Source organism: Frieseomelitta varia, unplaced genomic scaffold (assembly GCF_011392965.1).
Source record: "Frieseomelitta varia isolate USP_RPSP 00005682 unplaced genomic scaffold, Fvar_1.2 scaffold_252, whole genome shotgun sequence".
NCBI lineage: Eukaryota > Metazoa > Arthropoda > Insecta > Hymenoptera > Apidae > Frieseomelitta > Frieseomelitta varia.
This window is the reverse complement of record NW_025109982.1, coordinates 60,211-80,409: the sequence shown is the minus strand read 5'-3', so window position 1 is coordinate 80,409 and position 20,199 is coordinate 60,211. Positions and strand designations below refer to the sequence as shown.

Genomic DNA, 20,199 nt, shown 5'->3' with positions numbered 1-20,199 from the left:
AAAATAAGTTGTTTTATTGTTATAAATAGATTATATATTATATATTGTTATAAATAGATACAATTGTAATTCCTCTGGTAATAGTAAAAAACAAATGAAATATTGATAATGTACAATTATTCTATATTCTACAATGTATAATTACTTACATACTATATGTAAAATTAATTATGTAATTATGTTTTTGAATATTCTACACAACGGGAGGGATCTGTAGGATAATATTCTTGACATTTGGTCATTAGCCTTTTTAATGCTTGAATATATTTTCTTTGGGTTTCATCATTCATTACATGCGCCACATTCTTCGAGAAAATTTTTTCTCTTCCTGTACGCGCATGAATACCTACCATAGTTACTCCAATAGGCCATGGAGAATTTCCAATTGCCATTTGCAAATATGCATCACTTGCCTGACAAATAAATTATAATAAATGTACTGTAATAAATGTACTATATTAAAATTGTTTAATTTATTAATAATCATAGTTACCAATATATAATTACGTTCAAGTAAATGTTTTACAATATCAGTTAAACTATCGGTAATATCTTCTGGCAGAGATCTGTTTTTTAATTTCCTAAGAAGAGGCTTTAAATATTCTCTTGTTTGGGCATAAGTAGCACTAGCCATTTTTCCTCTGGTACTCATTTTTTCAGCAGTACTCCTGCTATTTAATTGATTGCCCCACATTTGCACTAAGAATTGTATAAATTGTGTAATGACATTTAAATCAAAATCCCTGTCACCCTTGTTTAATTTCACAGACATCTTTTGCAAGTCTTCATAAGTTACTCCTTCATCTGGTACATTCACATCTCCTTTCCCATCGCGATTTTGAGGTTTAGAAGAAGTTAGTATTTCATTTAGATATGCTTGATCTACTTGTTCCATAGCTTCTTGAAAATCATTTCTAAAACCCTTTAATTTAAAATAAATTATATAAATAAAAAATATGTACATTCTTTGAAACAGTTTTTCACCGTTTTCAAATATTTTAAGTACTTACTTTATTTACTTCAGGTTCAAGAATTTCACATTTCCTTAATCGTTTAAATGCTTCTATTTCTGATTCTCCAAATAATAATATAGGTTCACCTCTTTCACGTAATCTTCTAATCACTTCATGTCTAGGTAACGTTAAATGTTCAGAGCTACCATCAGTTACAGAATCTTCTTCTTGTTGAGCTGTATTAACTTTAACATCTTCATCATTATTTTCTTGTATTTCTTTCACTTCTTGATCCTTTGCTATTAATTCACCTCTTCTAAAATATTTTCTGTTATTTTGCTGTAACATTAACTTAGTTGTGAAACAAAATAAAACAGTAGTTTTAAAAAAATCTATATTATGTATATTAACTGCAGAATATTACCAAAATATTGCTTTCTTCCAATTGTTTCCTTTTCTTCATTATTTCTGCTTTTAAAATGTCCATTTTTTTTAAATTTAAAGGAGAATAATGATTTATTCTCGAAAATATTTACAGTACATATATGAAAAATATTTGAACATTAATTTAGGATAAATGTTTGTCTTTGATAGTTGTTATTTTTTTATAGAAAATTTTTTGAGGTTATCTTATTCTACTTCAGCATGTTTAATAAATTTCTTTATTTCACAGAGGTCGCTTTTTGATGTTAGTGCATTTCGCGGGTAAAATGGCGTTGTGGAATAAAGTGGTTTCAGGATTTGATAAAGAAGAAGAAACTGTAAATTTTGGGGCAAGAGCGATAACAGAAAATAATGGCTCTTTATATGAAACTTGTACTACAGCAACAATACAATCGAATGAGAAGGTATTTAATATTAATTTTATTTTAATTGTAAAAAACTTAGTGAAATAAAGTGAAATTTAACCGCTGCAACTATTTTTTTTCAAATGTTTTCAAATGTTTGTAACATTATAAAATATCTTTTGCTATTTTTTGTACATAATTTATTAATTTAATAATTGTGTTTTATTATTCAGTTATAAAAAATTGTTTTATATATTTAGTATTTGTATTATTTAGTATATTTGTATATTTTTTTTTTATAAAAAATATAAATTTAAATAGTATTTGAAATAGATGATATAGATGAATAAATTAAATAAAATGTTTTTCTTTATATTTATAAGGTATCAAAGGAACCAAATATTTTAGCATCTATACAATATTCAAGAGTTTGTATAGCAATTGATAAATCAATCACTATATTTGAAAATGAAACATGTGAAAAAATATTAGTAAATGTCAGTTTCGAATTATTAATAACATGTTACTGTATTTCTCATGATGGTATATTTTTATTTGTTGTTTTATCAAATGGAACATTGTATTGTCTTTATTTATTAAATAAGGGACAAATAATCTTCACAAAGTAAGTATATATAAATAAATACTATATGTAATATAATAAATTATATCATTTATAAAATTACTCATTTTTTATATATAGAAATATTACAAAAACTGAAGATAAAATAATAACAATATTTCTACAAAATGAACCTGATGAATATATTAATATATATCTTGTCACAAAAAAAGGAGCTGTTTACAGGTGAATAATAATCTACGAAATTTAATTATTATAAAATTTATATTATAATTTATGTTCATGTTTCAGAATATCACAATTTAATACTAAACTCATTCAGTTTACTCTTACAAATGAAATTAATGTTAATGATATATTAAAAGAAGTAACAAAAGAGATTAAATGTACAGAGTTATTTAAAGGATTTTCTTATAATGAGGTAAATTATATTACTTGCATTTATACGTGTAAAAATATGTTTTAACTAGATCTATTATGATATTTTCAATGTTATGAATTTTGTAGATAATATATGCTACTTCGAGTATGATAACTAAGGAAATATCAATAGCTATGTTATGTTCAAATATGTTATTTATGTGGCCTAGTGAACAATATATTAATTTTAGTACATTTAATTATAATTATACTAAAGTTAAATTTTTCAAGAATTACATGTAAGTATTTATATAACCATTAAACAATTGTTAAACTCTAACAGAAGACATTCATTTTGATCATTTTAGTGCAATGTTATGTTTACGTGCAGATTATATCTTAAGCGTAATATGTCCTCAAACTTTACTTGGTGTAAAAGTATATTCTAAATCTGTGTTAGATTTTGCAATTATTGAAAGTAACAATAATAATTTGTGTCAAATCCTTATGTTAACACATGATACTAATTGTGTTACACGTACATTACATATGGTCTCTTACCCAGGTACTACAAGACATTAATTTTATGTACATAATTATTTTATCATATTATATCTTTTCATTTATGTTTATTGTTTCATTTTATTCAGATTTCCAAGAAAAATTTAAAATAAATGTATCAATTACAACATATCTTATTGAAATTATGGATCCTTGTGATGAAATAATTTTATATTTGGAAGGAATTAATGGTCCTAATAATGATGAAATATATATAGATACAATTAGAATAAAAACTATATCAGAAAGTCTCCCTGAATATCAATTGCAACGTTTAGTTAGAAAAAAACAATTTGATGCAGCTGAAGCTTTTGCAAATAAATTTAATTTATCTACAGATCCTATTTATTGTGCAAAAGTTACATTGCTTCTGTCACAATGTGGACCTTGGACAAAAAAAAATTTTAGTCCTGTTCAATTAAATATGCTTTTTAATATATTTGATAAAATAAAAGATGTGCAATATGTGGTAGAATGTTGTAACAAAGTACTTATATCAGAATATAAACAAATGAAAAAAATTAATTTATATGCACATTCAAGAGTAATAGAATATGCTGCTGTAAATAATTTTTAATTGGTAATATTTGTATTAATTTTTTTATGTTCCATATTAATGATATTTATATAATTAATTTTAGAAAGATGAGAAATATTTAAATCTTCTTTCTTCAACTAATAATATACTGCATAAGCTAGAAAGTTTTCATATGATTTGGGGTTATCAGAAAAATGTAGAATATTATGATGAAGATGTTATAAATGAATGGATTAGATTTTCACGTGCAAATTTAATGGAAGAATACAAAACATATTTGTGTTTGGTAAAGTATAGTTACTAACTAAAATCTATTAAATTAACCTAATGAAATTGGTTCAATTCTTTTTATTATTATATTTTTTTTTAATTATAGGGTGAAATGGAAGCAGCTACTTTAATTTGGACAAGACATCTCCCAGATCTAATAAAACATGTATCTATAGAAATTGTGAAAGATATATTTGCAATTCTTCCTGAGAAGATATCATTAATTGCTCTTTGGTCATGGTTATCACATTTTATTCCCAGTTTATTGTCAATTATTCCTAATGCAATGTGTGAAATAATTCTTTGGGCTAGTAAAAAAATTAAATCATTTGAACAATCTCATCGTTCAAAATGGCCTCAGATTGGAATTGATTTTACAAAAAAGTTTATAAAGTTATTGAAATTTGAAGGAAACCATCATTCCTTATATCTCCAGCAAGAATATCTAAACAAAGACTCTAATTTAAAACAGCTTGTTTTTTTAATACAAGCTATGTCTGATATTCAAAAACTTAAAGTAAATTATAGGTAATATTATAAACTTTTAAATTTTTTAAATTATTTAAAATGATACGCACGTTTATCAAAATAATGTAATAAATAAAAATTATAGATTAATAATCTCTCTTAATTCGTATATTGAAGAGCCTTTGGAAGTATCATATATATTACTGGATAAAATACATACAGATATAATTCAAGAATTTGTAAATACATTTTTAAAACAATACATGTTGAATAATTCTTTACAAAATGATTATGTGTTTTCTTCGTATGTACAGGTATGCTTGAATTAAAATTAATGAAATATTAAATATTAATAAAAATTATATTTATATAGAGAACTCTAAGGAATTCTAGAAATTGGTGGTCTGGTGAAGAAACTCCATGGGAGAAAAAAATTGTTCTTATTATTAATTTAATTCAGAATATAGAGGTATATATATGTGTGTAAAATTAAAAATATTTATATTTCAAGATATGTCTAATTACAGACTAAATTACAACAAACATTAGAGGTATTAAAAAAAGCTACAGTTCCATGGTCTTCTACTATTGTAACTTTAACAGAAACAAGTTATAATTTTGACCACATTTTAACATCCCAAATCAGGATAGAACATAATTGTGTTCCAATTAAACTTATCTTAAAGAAATATGGATATGAACGCATTGGTATAAATAATGTCAGTAAATTTCACAAATCATTTACAAAAAAACAAATTATGCAATTTAAGTGTTTTATTAATAATTTAATCTTTTGCAGAAATTAATACATCGTATAATAAAAGAAAATCGTGAAAGTATGATTTCAGATATTGAACAAATAACTAAAAATGATTTATTATCAAGAAAAAAAGCGTTTTCATCTTGTGTAAATTATTATTTAGTTAGAAGGTAAGATATTTTAATACAAAGCATAAAATAATTCTTTAAAATCACCTAATAATAAAAATTCTTATAGCAATTTTGAAAATGTAATGAAGACATTAAATTCCTTAGAAGATGATGTTTTATTATATTGTTGTGTACAAATCGTTAATTATGTAATAGCTAGTTTAACGTTAAAGGTATATTGAAACAATTTTTATTCAAAAATATCTTTACATTTTTTACAGTAGTAAATAATATTATTTAACTCTACATTTGTTGCACAGATCATGCCTGAATCCCTTACGTATCATATTGAAATGTTGGGTTGGGTAAAATTACAATTAGGAAAGCTTTCAAGAAAGTGCAAAATCCATTTCAATCATTGTAACAATGTTATTAATAGTATAAATGAAATAAAATCAATGTATTTTTTAAAAAAAGATTTCCAAATTGATATTACACTGAAAGAATATCAAATTAAAAAAAAGCAAATATTGCAAAATTACATTAAGAGACTGCATAATGGTATGAAATAATTTTTCTTTATATTTATACTTAATAATTAAGTATTTATAGTTTTAATTTTTGTACTAATATTTCAGTGAGCATAAAGGAAGATGAAAATTTATTGATCACTTATAAAAAAATTATAAAGATTGCAGATTTACTTAAATTACAAAGAATTAATGCTGTAGCTATATTACTAGAACAGACAAACAATATAAACATATTAAATTATTTCATTAGGTATGGCTTTAATATTGATTAAAATATAACGTTACGTTTAATTAAAATAATTATTTGTATTTAGATGCAAAGAAGGACAATTAAATATAATGACAGATGAATGTCAATTTGTATATAAGATATGTTTATTAATTATGCAGGATATTAAAATAGATACAGATGTTGCACTTACAATTCAGAGTTTAAGTTCTGCTGCATTATGCGTATGTTCAAATGGTATGTAAATTGTTTAAATACCAATAATTTTATATTTAATAACATTGATTTTTAGATGAATTACAACCTATATTATTATTGTATACATGGACAAATTTATATCAAAAGTGTGCTAATAAAAACTTTAGATACGGTCTGGATTCATCATATATGAGGAATGAAGAAATACCAAAATCAAACTGGAAATTATATACAATGTATAAAGATTTAGCTATTGCAACAGATGAATTTTTATTACCACTTTGTAGAAATGTAATTTCTGTACAAAGGTATTATATGGCTAAATTAAAATTTAATAATGATGGTAATTATATTATGTATCTAATATATTGACTGACATATTGAATATAATATATATAATGAATAGAATATAACTAACTATTTATTTAATGTAGAACATGTACCAACTGATGAACATGTACCAACTGAAAATTCGAATCAGGTAATTAATATATAAGACTCGAATTACACATATTAATATTTATACATGGTGAGTATTAATGTATAAAATAAATAATATTGTAATTTTTTTTAGCTAAATACAGAAGAACCTTTGAATGATTTGCTCAATAAAATAAAAAATTTTAAAATAGAACATAACGATTATTACTTACTGCAGATTATTAAAACATTATACTTCAATTTTTGCGTTATACCAAATATAAATGATACTTTATTAATAAAAATTAAATCAGTATATTTTCATCTTTTGATGACACTATTAAAAAAAATAATAAATAGCCGATCATTTGATCTTCAGCTTAGTTTATCGTGCTTGTTTATGTTGCCTGATTCAAAAGCATGTAAATGGATATCTTCTGCTTGTAAATCGTAAGTATTTTAATGTATTTGCAAATAAGTAAAAGTTGTATTAGTACATAATATAAAAATATATTTTTTTAGATTTCAAACGGATTGCACTCGACATTTAAGAATAACAATACTTGGATATGAATATTTTCATTTAATAAAAAATATAAAATTTCTGGAAATATTTAAAAGTAATAAAATATTGCATTATTGGGCACAAAAATTATCTAAATATTTAATTTCATATAAAGGTTTAAATTAATTCATTACTTTCTTTGCATGATTTTATATAAATATATGAAAAATATATTTGTAAAAAAATACTTGCAGAACTCTTAACAAGCGATAATACAACTAAGAGAGAGATATTGCAACGTATTATGAATTATAATGATGATATGGTCCCTTTATTTCAAGAATTTTGCTTTGATTTTGGCTTTGATATTCAAGATTGTTTATTACTTTATTTACAAACGATAGTAAAAACATGGGAACCAAAATTAAATATAAACAATTACAATGGAAAAACAGGTAAAGATTAGAAAATAAAACGTTAATACATTCATTTTCAATATTTTTTATAATTGTGGTTTTAGAATTGCATATTAATGAAGATGAAGTAAACGAGTTAAGAATAAAATGCAATAGAATTGCTGCTTATATCTTGGATAAAGTTGCTTTAAAAAATTATATTACAACTGTCTTATCACAAGTATGAAAGTATTGAGTATACCATATTATAAATGTAATATGTTTAAAACTATAAATTCACTTAAATGTTTTAGATAAATTTTTATTATTATGAAATATTTATAATTCTTATGGATCTCATAGAAGAAAAAAATATAGAACATAGAAATTATTTTTGTTTTTTACAAAATTATACTCGTATTGGGTAAGAATATATACTTAACATACCGTAGTAATATATTTTGCAAATTTTAATAATATATCTATATATATTTGCTATATATGTATATATTTTTTTAGTCCAGCTACACAAGTAGAATGTGATGAATGGATGCATCTTAACCCAGGACATACATCCTTACCATCTATAGCAGAATGGCGATTACCTTTTCTACCTAAAATTGAATTGTGGAAACTTATAAGTAAAGTTTTTTTACTGCATAATATTTCCTGTGTTTGAATAAATAATTAAACTTATACAAAACAGTAAGACATTATCTTAATAATGATTTATACTTTTAGCTCCAGAATTAAATTTGAAGACTTATGAGAAATGGTTAGATATTGCTCCCATTCTTAAATTACAACCTCATATCATATGTACTTTAGCCATAAAAGGAGAAGTAACACATATTTGGAAAAATAAACATAAAGCAGTTAAATGGTCTGTTTGTTTAAAAAATAATAGTTTATTAGATGATATAAAAAAATGTATAAAAAGGATGACTGGCCCAAATGCATTGTATTATGGCACAGCAGCATTATATTATGTTGTCAATCATACACCACCAGGTATTTTATATATTATATCATATCTTATTGAAAAAGTATTTTGACAAATCAGAATAAAATAATCTCATTTTTGTTAGGAGCTGATCAAGTAGCAGCTGTTCAAGAGTGTTATAAATATGCTCAGCTATCAGCCCAGAAATCTACAATGTTTGAAGATGGAATGCTAGAGGTATATTTTTTATTTTGTTTTCTACAATTTTATTAATATATTAATTTAATATTTCTACATTGTTTCAGAAAATAAAATTCAAATATTTACGATTTACATCGGAACATATTTTACATGTATATGGCTTAGAAAACAAAAATTATTTGTCATTAATCGGAAATCCGAATAAACTAGTTCGTGAACTATATGCAGATGAAAGTATTCCTCAAAGATATCGATGTGTTATTGATCATAGACCTGATATAAATTCTGCAGTTAACTCTCTCAGTCAGTTATTTTCTATCAACATGATTAAATTACGGATGGAATTATTACAGGAATGGCTACAACCAGATACTAAATATATAAAACTTAATCAAAGTATAACAGATACATTTTCAGCAACAACAAATTTCGAATCAAATTCAAATTCTGATGATAATTTATTGAGGTACCAGTATATTTAAAATATTCTTTTTTTGTATACATTATGTAAAATATCTAACATTGTTAATACATTTCCAGAGCATGCTATATTTTAGAATATGGAGATCTCGAATTTTCAGCCAATTTTCTTATAAATATAGCTTTTGATGAAAAAAATGAAAACTATAATCCTGAAGCATGCTATAGAGCTCTTCGTATATTACAAACTATAGTTCATCCTATTAAATTAGAACATTTAACTAAACGTGATCTCCAAACAATTAAGTAAATATTATTTTCTAATTCTTTTATATTTTTAATTTTCTTATTTTATATAATATTTTCAAATGTTTATATTTCAGAAGTTACATGAGATCTTTGAAATATATAAGTAAATTGGAATCATTAGGAGTAGGTTATAGTATAAGTACATTTGAAACGTGTGAAAAACATGAACTTATACAAATTCTGTGGAAAACACAAAGTTATTCACCGCAAGCCCTTGTTATTATCGCACAACTTTGCATAGATTTTGAAATATATGAATATTCTCTCTGGAATAAAAATTTAACCAAATTAGCTAAATTGTTAATGGTTAATTATTAATAAAACTTATTATTTTAAATTAATATATTTTAAACTATATAAAAATAATATTTTATACATTTCTGTTATATTTACAGATAAATGAATTAAAAACAATTTTACTACAAATACGGAATATAAATGCTATTATAAATTCTAATGGATATCTATTGGGATGGGAAGCAATAATTTCAGAACCTTTTAGAAAAATGGATATGAATCCAACCTCTGAACAAATTGAAGACTGCATCGAAGCTTTACAACTTTTATATTCATGTCCAGTTATACATATGTTAAATTTAACTAACATCATAAAGTATTGTCTTCAATGCCAACAAGTACATTTAGCACTTGCACTTTTACCATTTTTAAATGATGATGATATAATATTTGTTTTGGAAGTAAATATATTTTATTTCATTTTATTCAAAATTTAATAACATTAGTTTGATTATCAATTTACGTATTATTATATATTTATCATTACTTTTTTTCAGGAAATCAAATGTATATCTGGTATTACAAAGGCATTAGAAGGTTTAAATAAGTTATATTCAAATGGAATACTTTGTATAACTTATGTAAGTAGATAGAATTTTATTTTAACTAATACAAAAGTAATATAATTTCTCTTCAATATAATTTTAAAGTGTGTATTTTTTTTGCAGTGCAATAAAATTGTAGAAAACACACTAGCAAAAATAAATATTAAATCAAATAAATAAATGTAAGATACTTTACATGAAACTATTTTAATAAATAATTTAGTTGTTATATTATTGAAAGCCATTTTTAAAACTTGCATATTATTAAAAATTCTTTTATTCTATTTTTATAAAATCTATTATACATCTATTACATAAATATTAATATTATATATTAATGAACACTTTTATCTTTAAACTTTACACTTTATTACGACTTATGCCATTTATCTGTATAATCTTCAATTAATAAGGATTTATTTTGAGCTAACTTTACTTTGATAGTATCTGTTTCTGGATCTACACTGACTGATTTTAATACACATCGATTTATTATCAAATACTCAGGATTTTTAGGACTTCGTCCCTGAATTTGATCTATTTCATCTCCAATTTGGACCTAAATAATTAAATTATAATACATTTTTATTTTAATAAATAATATTTTTAATTTTATTATCAAGTATCATACCATTGTTGCCTTTTTTAAACACTTTTTTCCATTTAAACGTAAATTACTATTGTAAAAAATTTTATCTAATTGGCTAGAAAAAAAGTTTATATATTTTATTATATATATTTTGTAATAAACAATATTAGTTATGTATTTTAATAAATAATAACAATAACTTACGCACGTGACTTTCCAAAACCACTTTTAGCAATAACATCCAATCGAAGAGAAGGTACTGTAACTTCAATTACTTTTGTACCAATTTCTGTTTCAAAATCATCTTCATCTGATTCTTCATCTGATTCTTCATCCTTACTCTATGTATTTAAATTTAGACATTACAGTACTTTATGTTTTCAATTATCAAAGTTATCAAATATTTATTTAATCTTTTAATGTATTAAATTATTTATAAATAATAGAAATATAAACAATATTTTGTATTGTATTTTGACTTCTTTTCAATTACATGTTGCACATTAACTATATTTAAGATATTATTCAACATGCTTTGAATATTATTTCATTTTCTCTTTTTATTAAATTTTAAATATCTTTTTAAATATGTCAGAACTTTTATACAAAGTATTTCTATTATTTATAATAAAAATTATTTACTCCAACAACCAAACAATTTTTTTAACTGTAAATATTTAGTTATACATTTTATTATAAAAATAAGTAATTATAATAAACTTATAACTAAAATAAGTAATAATGTATGTATGTATACATATACAAAATTTATACTTAATGCATTGAATATCTCAAATATAAGCATACTAAAATAATATAATAATAATATAATGTAATAAAATTATCTTACTTTTTTTGAAATATTTCCTTTGCTCTTAAATCTTACGAATATTATAGAATTAAGATTTTGTGGATATGAACAATTTATAAGTAAATTGCTTGGTGTAGAATTTACTTTTAATACGCTTCTTAATGTACATGACATTTGCGTATTTATACATTCTGTTCTTCGGATAATATTAAAAATTGTTCTGCATAACATTTTTTAGAATTATACACAGGTTATGTTTACTGCAATATACAACAGAAATTAATTGATCATATGGTCACACGTCTAGATTAGATTAAACAAGTATATGTATATCCTATTCATTCACTTCGTCTCCCATTTGTAAGTAGGAGGCAAATAAGTATTGATCTATATATACTATTAGACGTAAATTCATTAATTTTCATAAATTAAAATGATACTTATATCGAAAATTAGTTCTAACATGATATTGGCACAAAATACTAATTGTGTACAAAATGTACATATTTATACAAAAATTAATAAATAAACGCCTTATGCTATTTTCTTTAAGTGCAAAGTTTTTAAGTATTGAAAATAAAAATATTTTATTTTTACTTTATTTTGATTTATTATTATTTATTTATTGTTAACATTTGAATACAATTTTTCAATTTCTTGTTACATTATGTAAAAACTCATACTCTATAAATTTGCTTTTTGTATTAAAATTTTTTCCAAAATATTTTTTACATTTTAAATTCTACAAAAATAATTAAAATAAAAACAGAAATTTAATTATATCAATGACTAGAATGAATTAGATATATTATAAAATTGCTTAAAGTTCTATAATAATTTTTGTTTCAAATATTTTAACGCGTATTGCGATATTCTGAAAAATTAAATTAATAGATGAATAAATAATTAAAAATTAAATATTTTGTGTGTACTTTATTTTAAGAAATCCTTTTTAAAATACACATAAATAAAAGTAAATGCTTTCCAGTGGTATGTAGGTAGAACATGCATTTATATAGATACATTTTGATTATTATTCAACACTGTAATTTGAATTTTTTTATAAGAAAATAGGATAGATAAAATTAATTTTTTAATTTATATCTCTGTATTCATTTTTGTACAGCAAAAGAGTTTATTTATGAAAATACAATGATTATTACTATATTTTAATAAAAATTTAACTATTATGTAATGTAATAATATAATTTATATAAAATTTTTTAGTATTATTAATTATACACAGATATAAATAAAATATTATTTGTATTCACATAAAGTTCTCTTGTGCTGCTTTATTAATAGACTGCAGATTTTTATGCATTTATAACAAAAATTTTAAAATATAAAAAAAATGAATACTATGAGCAAAAATATATAAAGTATCCAAAACATAATACATTTTATATTTAATAAATGAAATCATTGCTTACTTATTTTTCAGTTTTTTAATTATATTCGTGAAAATATATATTTGCATAAATAGTTGCAGTCTATTTATTAGTACAGAAATTAGCAATTTTACAGAAATTTTAAGAAAATAGATAAATGTTGTTTCTAAGTTACTGACGATTAAATTTACTTAATACATGTACATACATTTGTATTCTAACAATTTCTTATCCATCTTGTTTGGTTTAGTTTGCTTTATTTAAATTGACAATATCTTAAATTAGATCAATACTTTCATGTTCTCTATTTTATCATTTGATTGTTTTCTTCTTTCAATAAAACAATATTTATTAATTAGATATAAATTGAATAAAAATTTCAATAAAACGTTTCTCATTTACAAATAAAATCAAATTCATGATGACTAGAATATTTTACACTTCATACACTTATATGCAATAATACGTAATAAAGAATAAATGTTACATGAAAAGTAACATTTAACTTTGGTTTGTAGCATCCATTACTGTCACTTTCTTGTTTTTAAAAAAGAGAAAAGTCAATATCAAATACTTTTTATATTAAATGCACAAGTTGTAAGTAGTGTAATTCATCTTACCAACCTGTATGAATTCATTGTTATGCTATTAATATGAATATTTATCAATTTTAATCCTATTTGCTAAAAAGAAATATATATACATATTACGAAACATTTTACTTGCATATTTCATATTAGCTGCTTGAATTTATTTATTTATTTTTTTTTCACTTAAATAGAACTACCATTAACTATTCTTGTATAGTTGCAAATATATATCAGTTTAAATATAGTGTATACAAAAAAAATTTCAGGTATAAGTAGTAAATTTTGGAATAATAGATAAAAATTTTTATTTACATTGTAATACTGCAAAAAAGTTCCTCGTGTTAACCTTAAAAATTAAATGTTTAAATACTATTTAAAATTGTGCTTCGTTTTATCCTTATTTTCAATTAATTTTTGTGTGATAAACTTTATCTTCAATAATAATTGTAAAATAAATGCACTACTTACAATAAATGCAAACTTTACGTACAATTACTATATAACACGCTGCTGATATCTGATTAATTTATATAATAAATGTATCATTTATGTACGTATGTACATAATATAAAAAATTCCTAAGCTTAAATCTGTTGTAGAACAACAATAATAATAATGTCATTTTCAATTGTGCTTTTTAAAACATTTGAAAAACAATTGTTTTATGCAGGAACTACAAATATATTGTATGTTCTTAACTGAAACATAAATTTATAAAATATTGCAGCAAAAAATAGCAAAAATAATTGTGATATTCAAGATTATAGCACATATAACAAAGTAATAAAAAGTATATAAAAAAAGCTTACTGCAAACATTTTATGACACACTCTATACTTCAATCACATCACTAATTGCTTTAATAACAGGTTGTGTACATACTGAAATACAGCAGAAGAAAGAAAGATAGTTATAGCATTCGTTTAAATTTGATTGAAATTTAGAGCATGTTACCACTATGCTACAGTATGTACACTTAGCAAGCATTAATATGCCTCATTCTTAGTTCACCTCTTCACTTACACTAGGAATTTTTTTTTAAATATGTTGACATATCTTTAATTCGTTCGAAATGCACATTGAGTACAAGTACAAATAAAGTATGATATTCAATATTCATTTTATAAATTTGAAAGCATATGGCACGCATGTCCTATCTTCCTATATCCTAAACTTTCTTCCAAATATAAAAAAATAGCATGTTCATAAGTGGTGGAAAATTTGTTAGTCATCACACTATTTTTTTATTGAGTCCTTTTATAGAGAGCATGTAATATTTATCAAAATAATATTTTACTACTATAAAATGTAAATAAACTATGTTACAATACAGTAAATAAATTAAATATAGGTATGGATGTGTAAATAATTTCATATGTAAGAGCAAAACAAGAATATTTGTTCGATATAAAATGTATTATTTGTTATTGTAAAATGTATTATTAATGTTTTTAATGTAAAAATTGATGTAAATGAATTTTATAAAAATAATAATAGAAGGTTAAAAATGTCATGGCTACTCTTTAAAATAAATTGTGCTATGTTCTCTGTATTATAGGCATACTTTGCACCATATGTTTGTTATTGGTATTACATTTTCTTAAATATATTTTGATTATTCTTTTCACAATGCACTCCTCAGTTTTTATGAAAAATAATTTAGAGCCTTTCATTAATCAGATTGCACCACTGTAACAATCTGTAAAATTGTATCTGCCACATGCAACAACAGAAATACAACTTCAGATGTAAAAACATTTAAAATGTTTTTGCAATAAATTTTCTTTGAGTATGACTACTCATTATGTAATCAAAATAAAATAAATATTAAAATATACATAATACATTACATTTTGTATTATGTATGTAGTTATGAGAAAAATGTTCAAATTCTAGACAATAAAATGTGCCATATAAAACTACTAAATTTACTATGCATAGAACATATGACTATTTAATGGCAGTATTTTATGCATAATGTATCTTCTGTCAGAGTATAAATAAATATTACAATTGCAATATTTATCAAAAATTTTAAGATAAATATAAAATATTTCTTATTATGAAATTCTTCAATTCCTTTATACTTTTTTTCAATGTCCTCTAATACAAGATTTAAGAAATACATATATTGTCTAGAACTGACATAAAAAATGTTTGTATCATTGATTTGATTTTTTTCGTTGCTATGGCACTATCTGTTTAAATAATTCTACAATGCTATTTTACATTTTATAAAAATTGATAGTATATCGATTGTTATATCTATCATATGTATATACTAAATGAATGTTTTTACTACTATAGGTATAAAAATTTAGAAATCTGGCAGCTTTTTTGCTCAAAATTTTAACATTTTAAATTGTTGTAATATGTTAGTTTTGTTTTAACATAAATTAGATTATATTAAAAAAGACAAAAATTGTTATTTTATAAAAAACATAATGGCAAACAATGAATATATTGTAAATTAGTACATGACTAGTGCATTAATGTATAAAATTATATTGAAACCACTACCTTGGACATGCAAATTTAGAATTATTTTTATTTATTTGGACATTAAGTACTGGTTAAAATAATATCATATTTTCTTGTTAAGTTTCTAGTCTTATGTTAATTTTATAGCTTGCTTTAACAAAATACAAGCTGTAAATTGTACTCCATTTATAATGCATTAAACTATAGCTGCCAGAGGAATTGATTAAAATGTATAGTTTACTACCTTTTTTTCAAAACATCCATATTTTGTTCCTTTTGTTTCTGAGAAAATTAATTTCAGTCTGTCAGTTTAGATGTGATTTTACCTATTGAATCTTGATTAAATAATGTTTAAAGCATAATGCATCTTCTTTGTCTGCGTTTTTGAGGTTCAGGTCTTAAAACAGCACGTACGGCTTCATCAAACACTTGTTTTAAACCACGCTGTGTGAGTGCTGAACATTCCATATATTTCACTGCACGAATCTATAGGTTACATTTGAGGTAACTCATTAATTGGGAAATTACTGCAATTCATTTTCTTATTAACTAATTAAAATTTATGAATGTTTATTCTAACCTTATTTGCCAGTTTTTGTCCTTGTTCGCGTTTTATAGCACTAAGACCTTGTTCAGCTAAGGCAGTAAGCGTCTCACGATCATCTCTTAAGTCTATTTTAGTTCCAACAAGTATCATCGGGGCATCTGGGCAGTGATGTTTTATCTCTGGGTACCATTTACTAGTAACATTTTCAAAAGATGAAGGACTTGTTACTGAGAAACAAATTAAAAAAACATCAGTCTGTGGATATGAGAGTGGACGAAGCCTGTCATAATCTTCTTGACCTGCTGTATCCCAAAGCCCTAGACTAACAGGTATTCCATCAACAACCATAGGTGCTGAGTAATTGTCAAACCTATGAAAAATAGTAAAACATAGTAAACATAGGTTTAAAAAGTCAAATATAAAATAAAATATCCTATAAATTTTAAAAGAATTTTAAGATTAAAAAAATTACAATATAGAATGAATTATGTCTTATAAACAATAGAAAGATATCTGCTTTATTGTCTTTAAGTGTCTAAATTCACAGTTTCGAGAAAGAAAAAAATAATAAAAATTCATGTAGATATTAAGTTTAAAAACACAAATATATTTTCTAAATATATATATATATTATGTTCATACTATATTATTGTAAAACATTCTAATGATGACTGACATTGTACTTACACTGTAGGAACATATTCTCCTGGAAAACTATCAGTTGTATATGATATTAACATACATGTTTTTCCTACTGTTCCATCTCCTACCACTACACATTTGATTGGTCTACCTGAACTCATTTTTCCTGTACTGCAGCAATAAATAAATATTATTAACTAAAATAAATTATTTTTCCACAATATTTATGAACTAATAGAAAACATAAAAAATTTACTTGTAATAAAAAATAATAACGAAAATACAATCAAATAGTATCATTAAAACATTCGAATACATAATTACATAGAAAATACAATTATCTTTATAATCATTAATTACGTTTCCACAATTAGGAAAAACTTACAAAACGTACTCAAACGAAATGAAATATTCGAAATAAATATTATAACCAAAATAGACTTCATATTAATACGCGCATTATTAAAACACGTAAATCTAATTGAAAGAAATAAAAGTATGCACGTTTCGAACTTGAAGGTTAGTCATAAAAATGAGTAGTTCTTCAATTGAAGGGCTTGCCCTTCAATTTCGATTTATTTGTTCATTACGCAATTGGTAAACAAGAATATGTAGCATCGTTTAATCACTCACCAAATACGAACAAATGTTAGAGTAGAAATAACAACACTGTATGAACACGATTCCGATTGCAAATATATTGGAAGTTCTTTAAAAAATTATAAAACCGGGTGCCATGACGGTATTGCGGTTTTTGGGACTAAAACGGACGTAGCCTTCGCTTGGTGACAGATGTTCGACAATCCTCTTCCTTCCCCTTCTACCCGAAATAATTATTTAGAAATGATGAATAGCGACATCTGTAAACGAAGTAAATGGCAAAAATTTTATTCGTTTTATAAAATACAGCAATTATAATTGGTATTTAAATGTCAATAATATCAAGCAAGTCATAGGAATTTTGAAAATAATATCGCGATAAGAATTTAAACATGATACACAATTTTTTTACAAATCTTGCACAGTACTTCACTATACGATAAAGTAAAGTAATTAAATAAAATTTTTTATTATTACTCTGAGAAGTCACTGAAAACTTGTTATTTTATGTTATATAGATCAGTATTGAAATTGATAGTATATAGAAATACATAATAAAATATAAATTTGATATTACATATAAAATAAGTATATCTGATACAATTATAATTGTGAAAATTTTTAAAATTTTATATTTAAAAATGATAGACTTAATTTTATCAAGAAATAATGTCTTTATATGGAATGCAGAAGGTAACAATTTTATTATTATTTTTAAGATTGAAGTGTATAAATGTAATTAAAAGCTTTTTTAACATAATATGTAAATTTTTATTTTTATTTTGTTTTCAGATTGGCTGAAACTTAGAAAAGATTATCGAATAATTGGTGAACTCATAGGTTGTCTTCCAAAGAAACCCAGACAAGACATATTTTTAGGTCTTCCATTACTATTGCAACCAGAAGAAGTATCTCTTTTACTTGAAAAAGGTATTGCACGACTTGTACAATATTCATGTCTTCAAAAATTACCATCTGATTCTTTGAAACAAGCTTTTGAAGAATACAGAAATACATTGTATATAGAACAAGAAAAATGTTTAAGAAAGGAAAGACAAAAACAGGTTATTAAGTGAACAATTTTTAAAAGTATCTTATCAAAAGGATATCATTTCATAAAAATAATGTATATTGTTATAGGTAATTGGTATGATGGATAAAATTATAGAAGGAAAAAAACGAAAAATGCTTGGAATAGATACAAAGAACAAAAAAGCAATGAAATCATTAGATCCAAAAGTACAAACATCATTTGATAATATTGAAATAAATAAACAAGAGTTACTAGAGGAAGAAATGGCAAAATTACCCAAATTGGACAAAAATGAAGCTTTGATTCAAATCCATACAGGTAAGGAACAAAATAATATTAACAACAAAAGAAAACATGAGACTAGCTAACTACCTAGTTAATTATTATTAATAATAACAATTAAAAATATTTACTTTTATTAGATATTTTATAGAAATATGTTTTCAGTGTATCCATGGACAAGTAAAGATGATATAGAAATAGTGGAATGGAAGTATCCTTACACTGAAAAACAACAACTTCGATATAAAACATTTAAAGATTTATGGGAAAAAGGATACTATTTAACAAATGGAGAAAAATTTGGTGGAGATTTTTTAGCATATCCTGGTAATCTAAAATATATATATTATTTATTGAGAATATTAACAAGAATAGATAAATACTTTAATTATTTACATCTTTCTTATAGGAGATCCCATTATGTTTCATTCTCAATTTATAATTTTATGTAAAGATAAAAAAGAAGAAATTCCAATAACTGAATTTTCAGCGCAGTGTCGAATTGCTTGCCATGTTCGAAAGACACAAGTATACGCTTTCTTTTCTGAAAATCAAGATATAAAATACCAATCATTCCAGTGGGCAGAAAGTGCTGTACTTGAAAATATTTAACAATATTTGAATAATATGTATAATATATGATATCATATATATTATTCAAATATTGCACTCTTTTTTGCACTTCTTCACCTTTGCACTCTTTTTTCGAGTATGACTTGACATCAGTTTTTATCACAGGAATTCTTATGTCGAGTCACACTCGACATTTTTAAATTGCTAAAAAAAAAGAATAATTGAAAAATAATTCAGAGTGCAAAGGATTAATAAATGTAAAATATTTTCAAGT

At 23.4% G+C, this 20,199-nt stretch overlaps 5 protein-coding genes across 7 annotated transcripts; 2 read left to right on the top strand and 3 right to left on the bottom strand.

The window, feature by feature from the left end:
- Window positions 1-100: 100 nt before the first annotated feature.
- Window positions 101-1,602, bottom strand: LOC122528566 (pre-mRNA-splicing factor 18). The gene is made up of 4 exons (XM_043653842.1): window positions 1,378-1,602; window positions 1,011-1,292; window positions 494-922; window positions 101-413 (listed from the first exon to the last, which is right to left on the bottom strand). The coding sequence occupies exons 1-4, from the start codon at window positions 1,438-1,440 to the stop codon at window positions 177-179; spliced, it is 1,011 nt and encodes a 336-aa protein (XP_043509777.1). The 5' UTR covers window positions 1,441-1,602; the 3' UTR covers window positions 101-176.
- A 37-nt stretch (window positions 1,603-1,639) lies between these two features.
- On the top strand, window positions 1,640-10,542 carry LOC122528558 (kinetochore-associated protein 1; the record flags this gene model as incomplete). The annotated part of the gene is made up of 33 exons (XM_043653826.1): window positions 1,640-1,801; window positions 2,125-2,366; window positions 2,445-2,549; window positions 2,616-2,745; window positions 2,832-2,983; window positions 3,053-3,249; window positions 3,335-3,807; window positions 3,887-4,069; window positions 4,160-4,581; window positions 4,667-4,835; window positions 4,895-4,990; window positions 5,049-5,240; window positions 5,321-5,451; window positions 5,519-5,624; window positions 5,712-5,952; window positions 6,030-6,174; window positions 6,239-6,390; window positions 6,446-6,694; window positions 6,786-6,832; window positions 6,926-7,221; window positions 7,294-7,451; window positions 7,531-7,731; window positions 7,797-7,912; window positions 7,986-8,095; window positions 8,191-8,312; window positions 8,413-8,682; window positions 8,760-8,851; window positions 8,920-9,281; window positions 9,356-9,541; window positions 9,619-9,850; window positions 9,940-10,242; window positions 10,339-10,422; window positions 10,510-10,542. Coding segments are annotated over exons 1-33 (6,159 nt in total), but the record flags the coding sequence as incomplete, so codon positions are not given.
- Window positions 10,543-10,647: 105 nt separating this feature from the next.
- LOC122528572 (mitochondrial transcription rescue factor 1) lies at window positions 10,648-12,227 on the bottom strand. The gene is made up of 4 exons (XM_043653855.1): window positions 11,826-12,227; window positions 11,180-11,316; window positions 11,018-11,090; window positions 10,648-10,945 (listed from the first exon to the last, which is right to left on the bottom strand). Exons 1-4 carry the CDS (start codon window positions 12,015-12,017, stop codon window positions 10,757-10,759), a joined length of 591 nt encoding a protein of 196 aa, XP_043509790.1. The 5' UTR covers window positions 12,018-12,227; the 3' UTR covers window positions 10,648-10,756.
- A 477-nt stretch (window positions 12,228-12,704) lies between these two features.
- LOC122528573 (ras-related C3 botulinum toxin substrate 1) lies at window positions 12,705-18,300 on the bottom strand. Its single transcript, XM_043653856.1, has 4 exons — window positions 18,071-18,300; window positions 17,483-17,608; window positions 16,829-17,165; window positions 12,705-16,734 (listed from the first exon to the last, which is right to left on the bottom strand). Exons 2-4 carry the CDS (start codon window positions 17,596-17,598, stop codon window positions 16,600-16,602), a joined length of 588 nt encoding a protein of 195 aa, XP_043509791.1. The 5' UTR covers window positions 17,599-17,608; window positions 18,071-18,300; the 3' UTR covers window positions 12,705-16,599.
- Window positions 18,301-18,560: 260 nt separating this feature from the next.
- On the top strand, window positions 18,561-20,159 carry LOC122528567 (tRNA-splicing endonuclease subunit Sen34). 3 transcript variants are annotated; one of them, XM_043653845.1, is made up of 7 exons: window positions 18,561-18,730; window positions 18,830-19,101; window positions 19,178-19,388; window positions 19,518-19,679; window positions 19,762-19,992; window positions 20,042-20,055; window positions 20,100-20,159. In XM_043653845.1, the coding sequence occupies exons 1-5, from the start codon at window positions 18,679-18,681 to the stop codon at window positions 19,962-19,964; spliced, it is 900 nt and encodes a 299-aa protein (XP_043509780.1). In that variant the 5' UTR covers window positions 18,561-18,678; the 3' UTR covers window positions 19,965-19,992; window positions 20,042-20,055; window positions 20,100-20,159. The 3 variants fall into 3 exon arrangements, with proteins under 3 accessions (XP_043509780.1, XP_043509779.1, XP_043509778.1); XM_043653844.1 differs by having other exon boundaries at window positions 19,762-19,987; window positions 20,037-20,159; XM_043653843.1 differs by having other exon boundaries at window positions 20,042-20,159.
- The last annotated feature ends 40 nt before the right edge of the window (window positions 20,160-20,199 follow it).

What these genes read in the sequence shown, in the direction of transcription:
- LOC122528566 (XM_043653842.1), bottom strand. Translation starts at nt 1,440, where the DNA reads ATGGACATTTTAAAAGCAGAAATAATGAAGAAAAGGAAACAATTGGAA. An exon ending in TTGAACCTGAAGTAAATAAA is followed by an intron (nt 923 to 1,010) that starts GTAAGTACTTAA and finishes TTTAAATTAAAG; the next exon opens with GGTTTTAGAAATGATTTTCA. An exon ending in TTGAACGTAATTATATATTG is followed by an intron (nt 414 to 493) that starts GTAACTATGATT and finishes TTTATTTGTCAG; the next exon opens with GCAAGTGATGCATATTTGCA.
- LOC122528572 (XM_043653855.1), bottom strand. Translation starts at nt 12,017, where the DNA reads ATGTTATGCAGAACAATTTTTAATATTATCCGAAGAACAGAATGTATA. An exon ending in AAGGAAATATTTCAAAAAAA is followed by an intron (nt 11,317 to 11,825) that starts GTAAGATAATTT and finishes TTAAATACATAG; the next exon opens with AGTAAGGATGAAGAATCAGA. An exon ending in GTTTAAAAAAGGCAACAATG is followed by an intron (nt 10,946 to 11,017) that starts GTATGATACTTG and finishes TTAATTATTTAG; the next exon opens with GTCCAAATTGGAGATGAAAT.
- LOC122528573 (XM_043653856.1), bottom strand. Translation starts at nt 17,598, where the DNA reads ATGAGTTCAGGTAGACCAATCAAATGTGTAGTGGTAGGAGATGGAACA. An exon ending in GGAGAATATGTTCCTACAGT is followed by an intron (nt 17,166 to 17,482) that starts GTAAGTACAATG and finishes TATTTTTCATAG; the next exon opens with GTTTGACAATTACTCAGCAC. An exon ending in GACAAAAACTGGCAAATAAG is followed by an intron (nt 16,735 to 16,828) that starts GTTAGAATAAAC and finishes TGTAACCTATAG; the next exon opens with ATTCGTGCAGTGAAATATAT.
- LOC122528567 (XM_043653844.1), top strand. Translation starts at nt 18,679, where the DNA reads ATGATAGACTTAATTTTATCAAGAAATAATGTCTTTATATGGAATGCA. An exon ending in GAAAGGAAAGACAAAAACAG is followed by an intron (nt 19,102 to 19,177) that starts GTTATTAAGTGA and finishes ATATTGTTATAG; the next exon opens with GTAATTGGTATGATGGATAA. An exon ending in AGATTTTTTAGCATATCCTG is followed by an intron (nt 19,680 to 19,761) that starts GTAATCTAAAAT and finishes TCTTTCTTATAG; the next exon opens with GAGATCCCATTATGTTTCAT.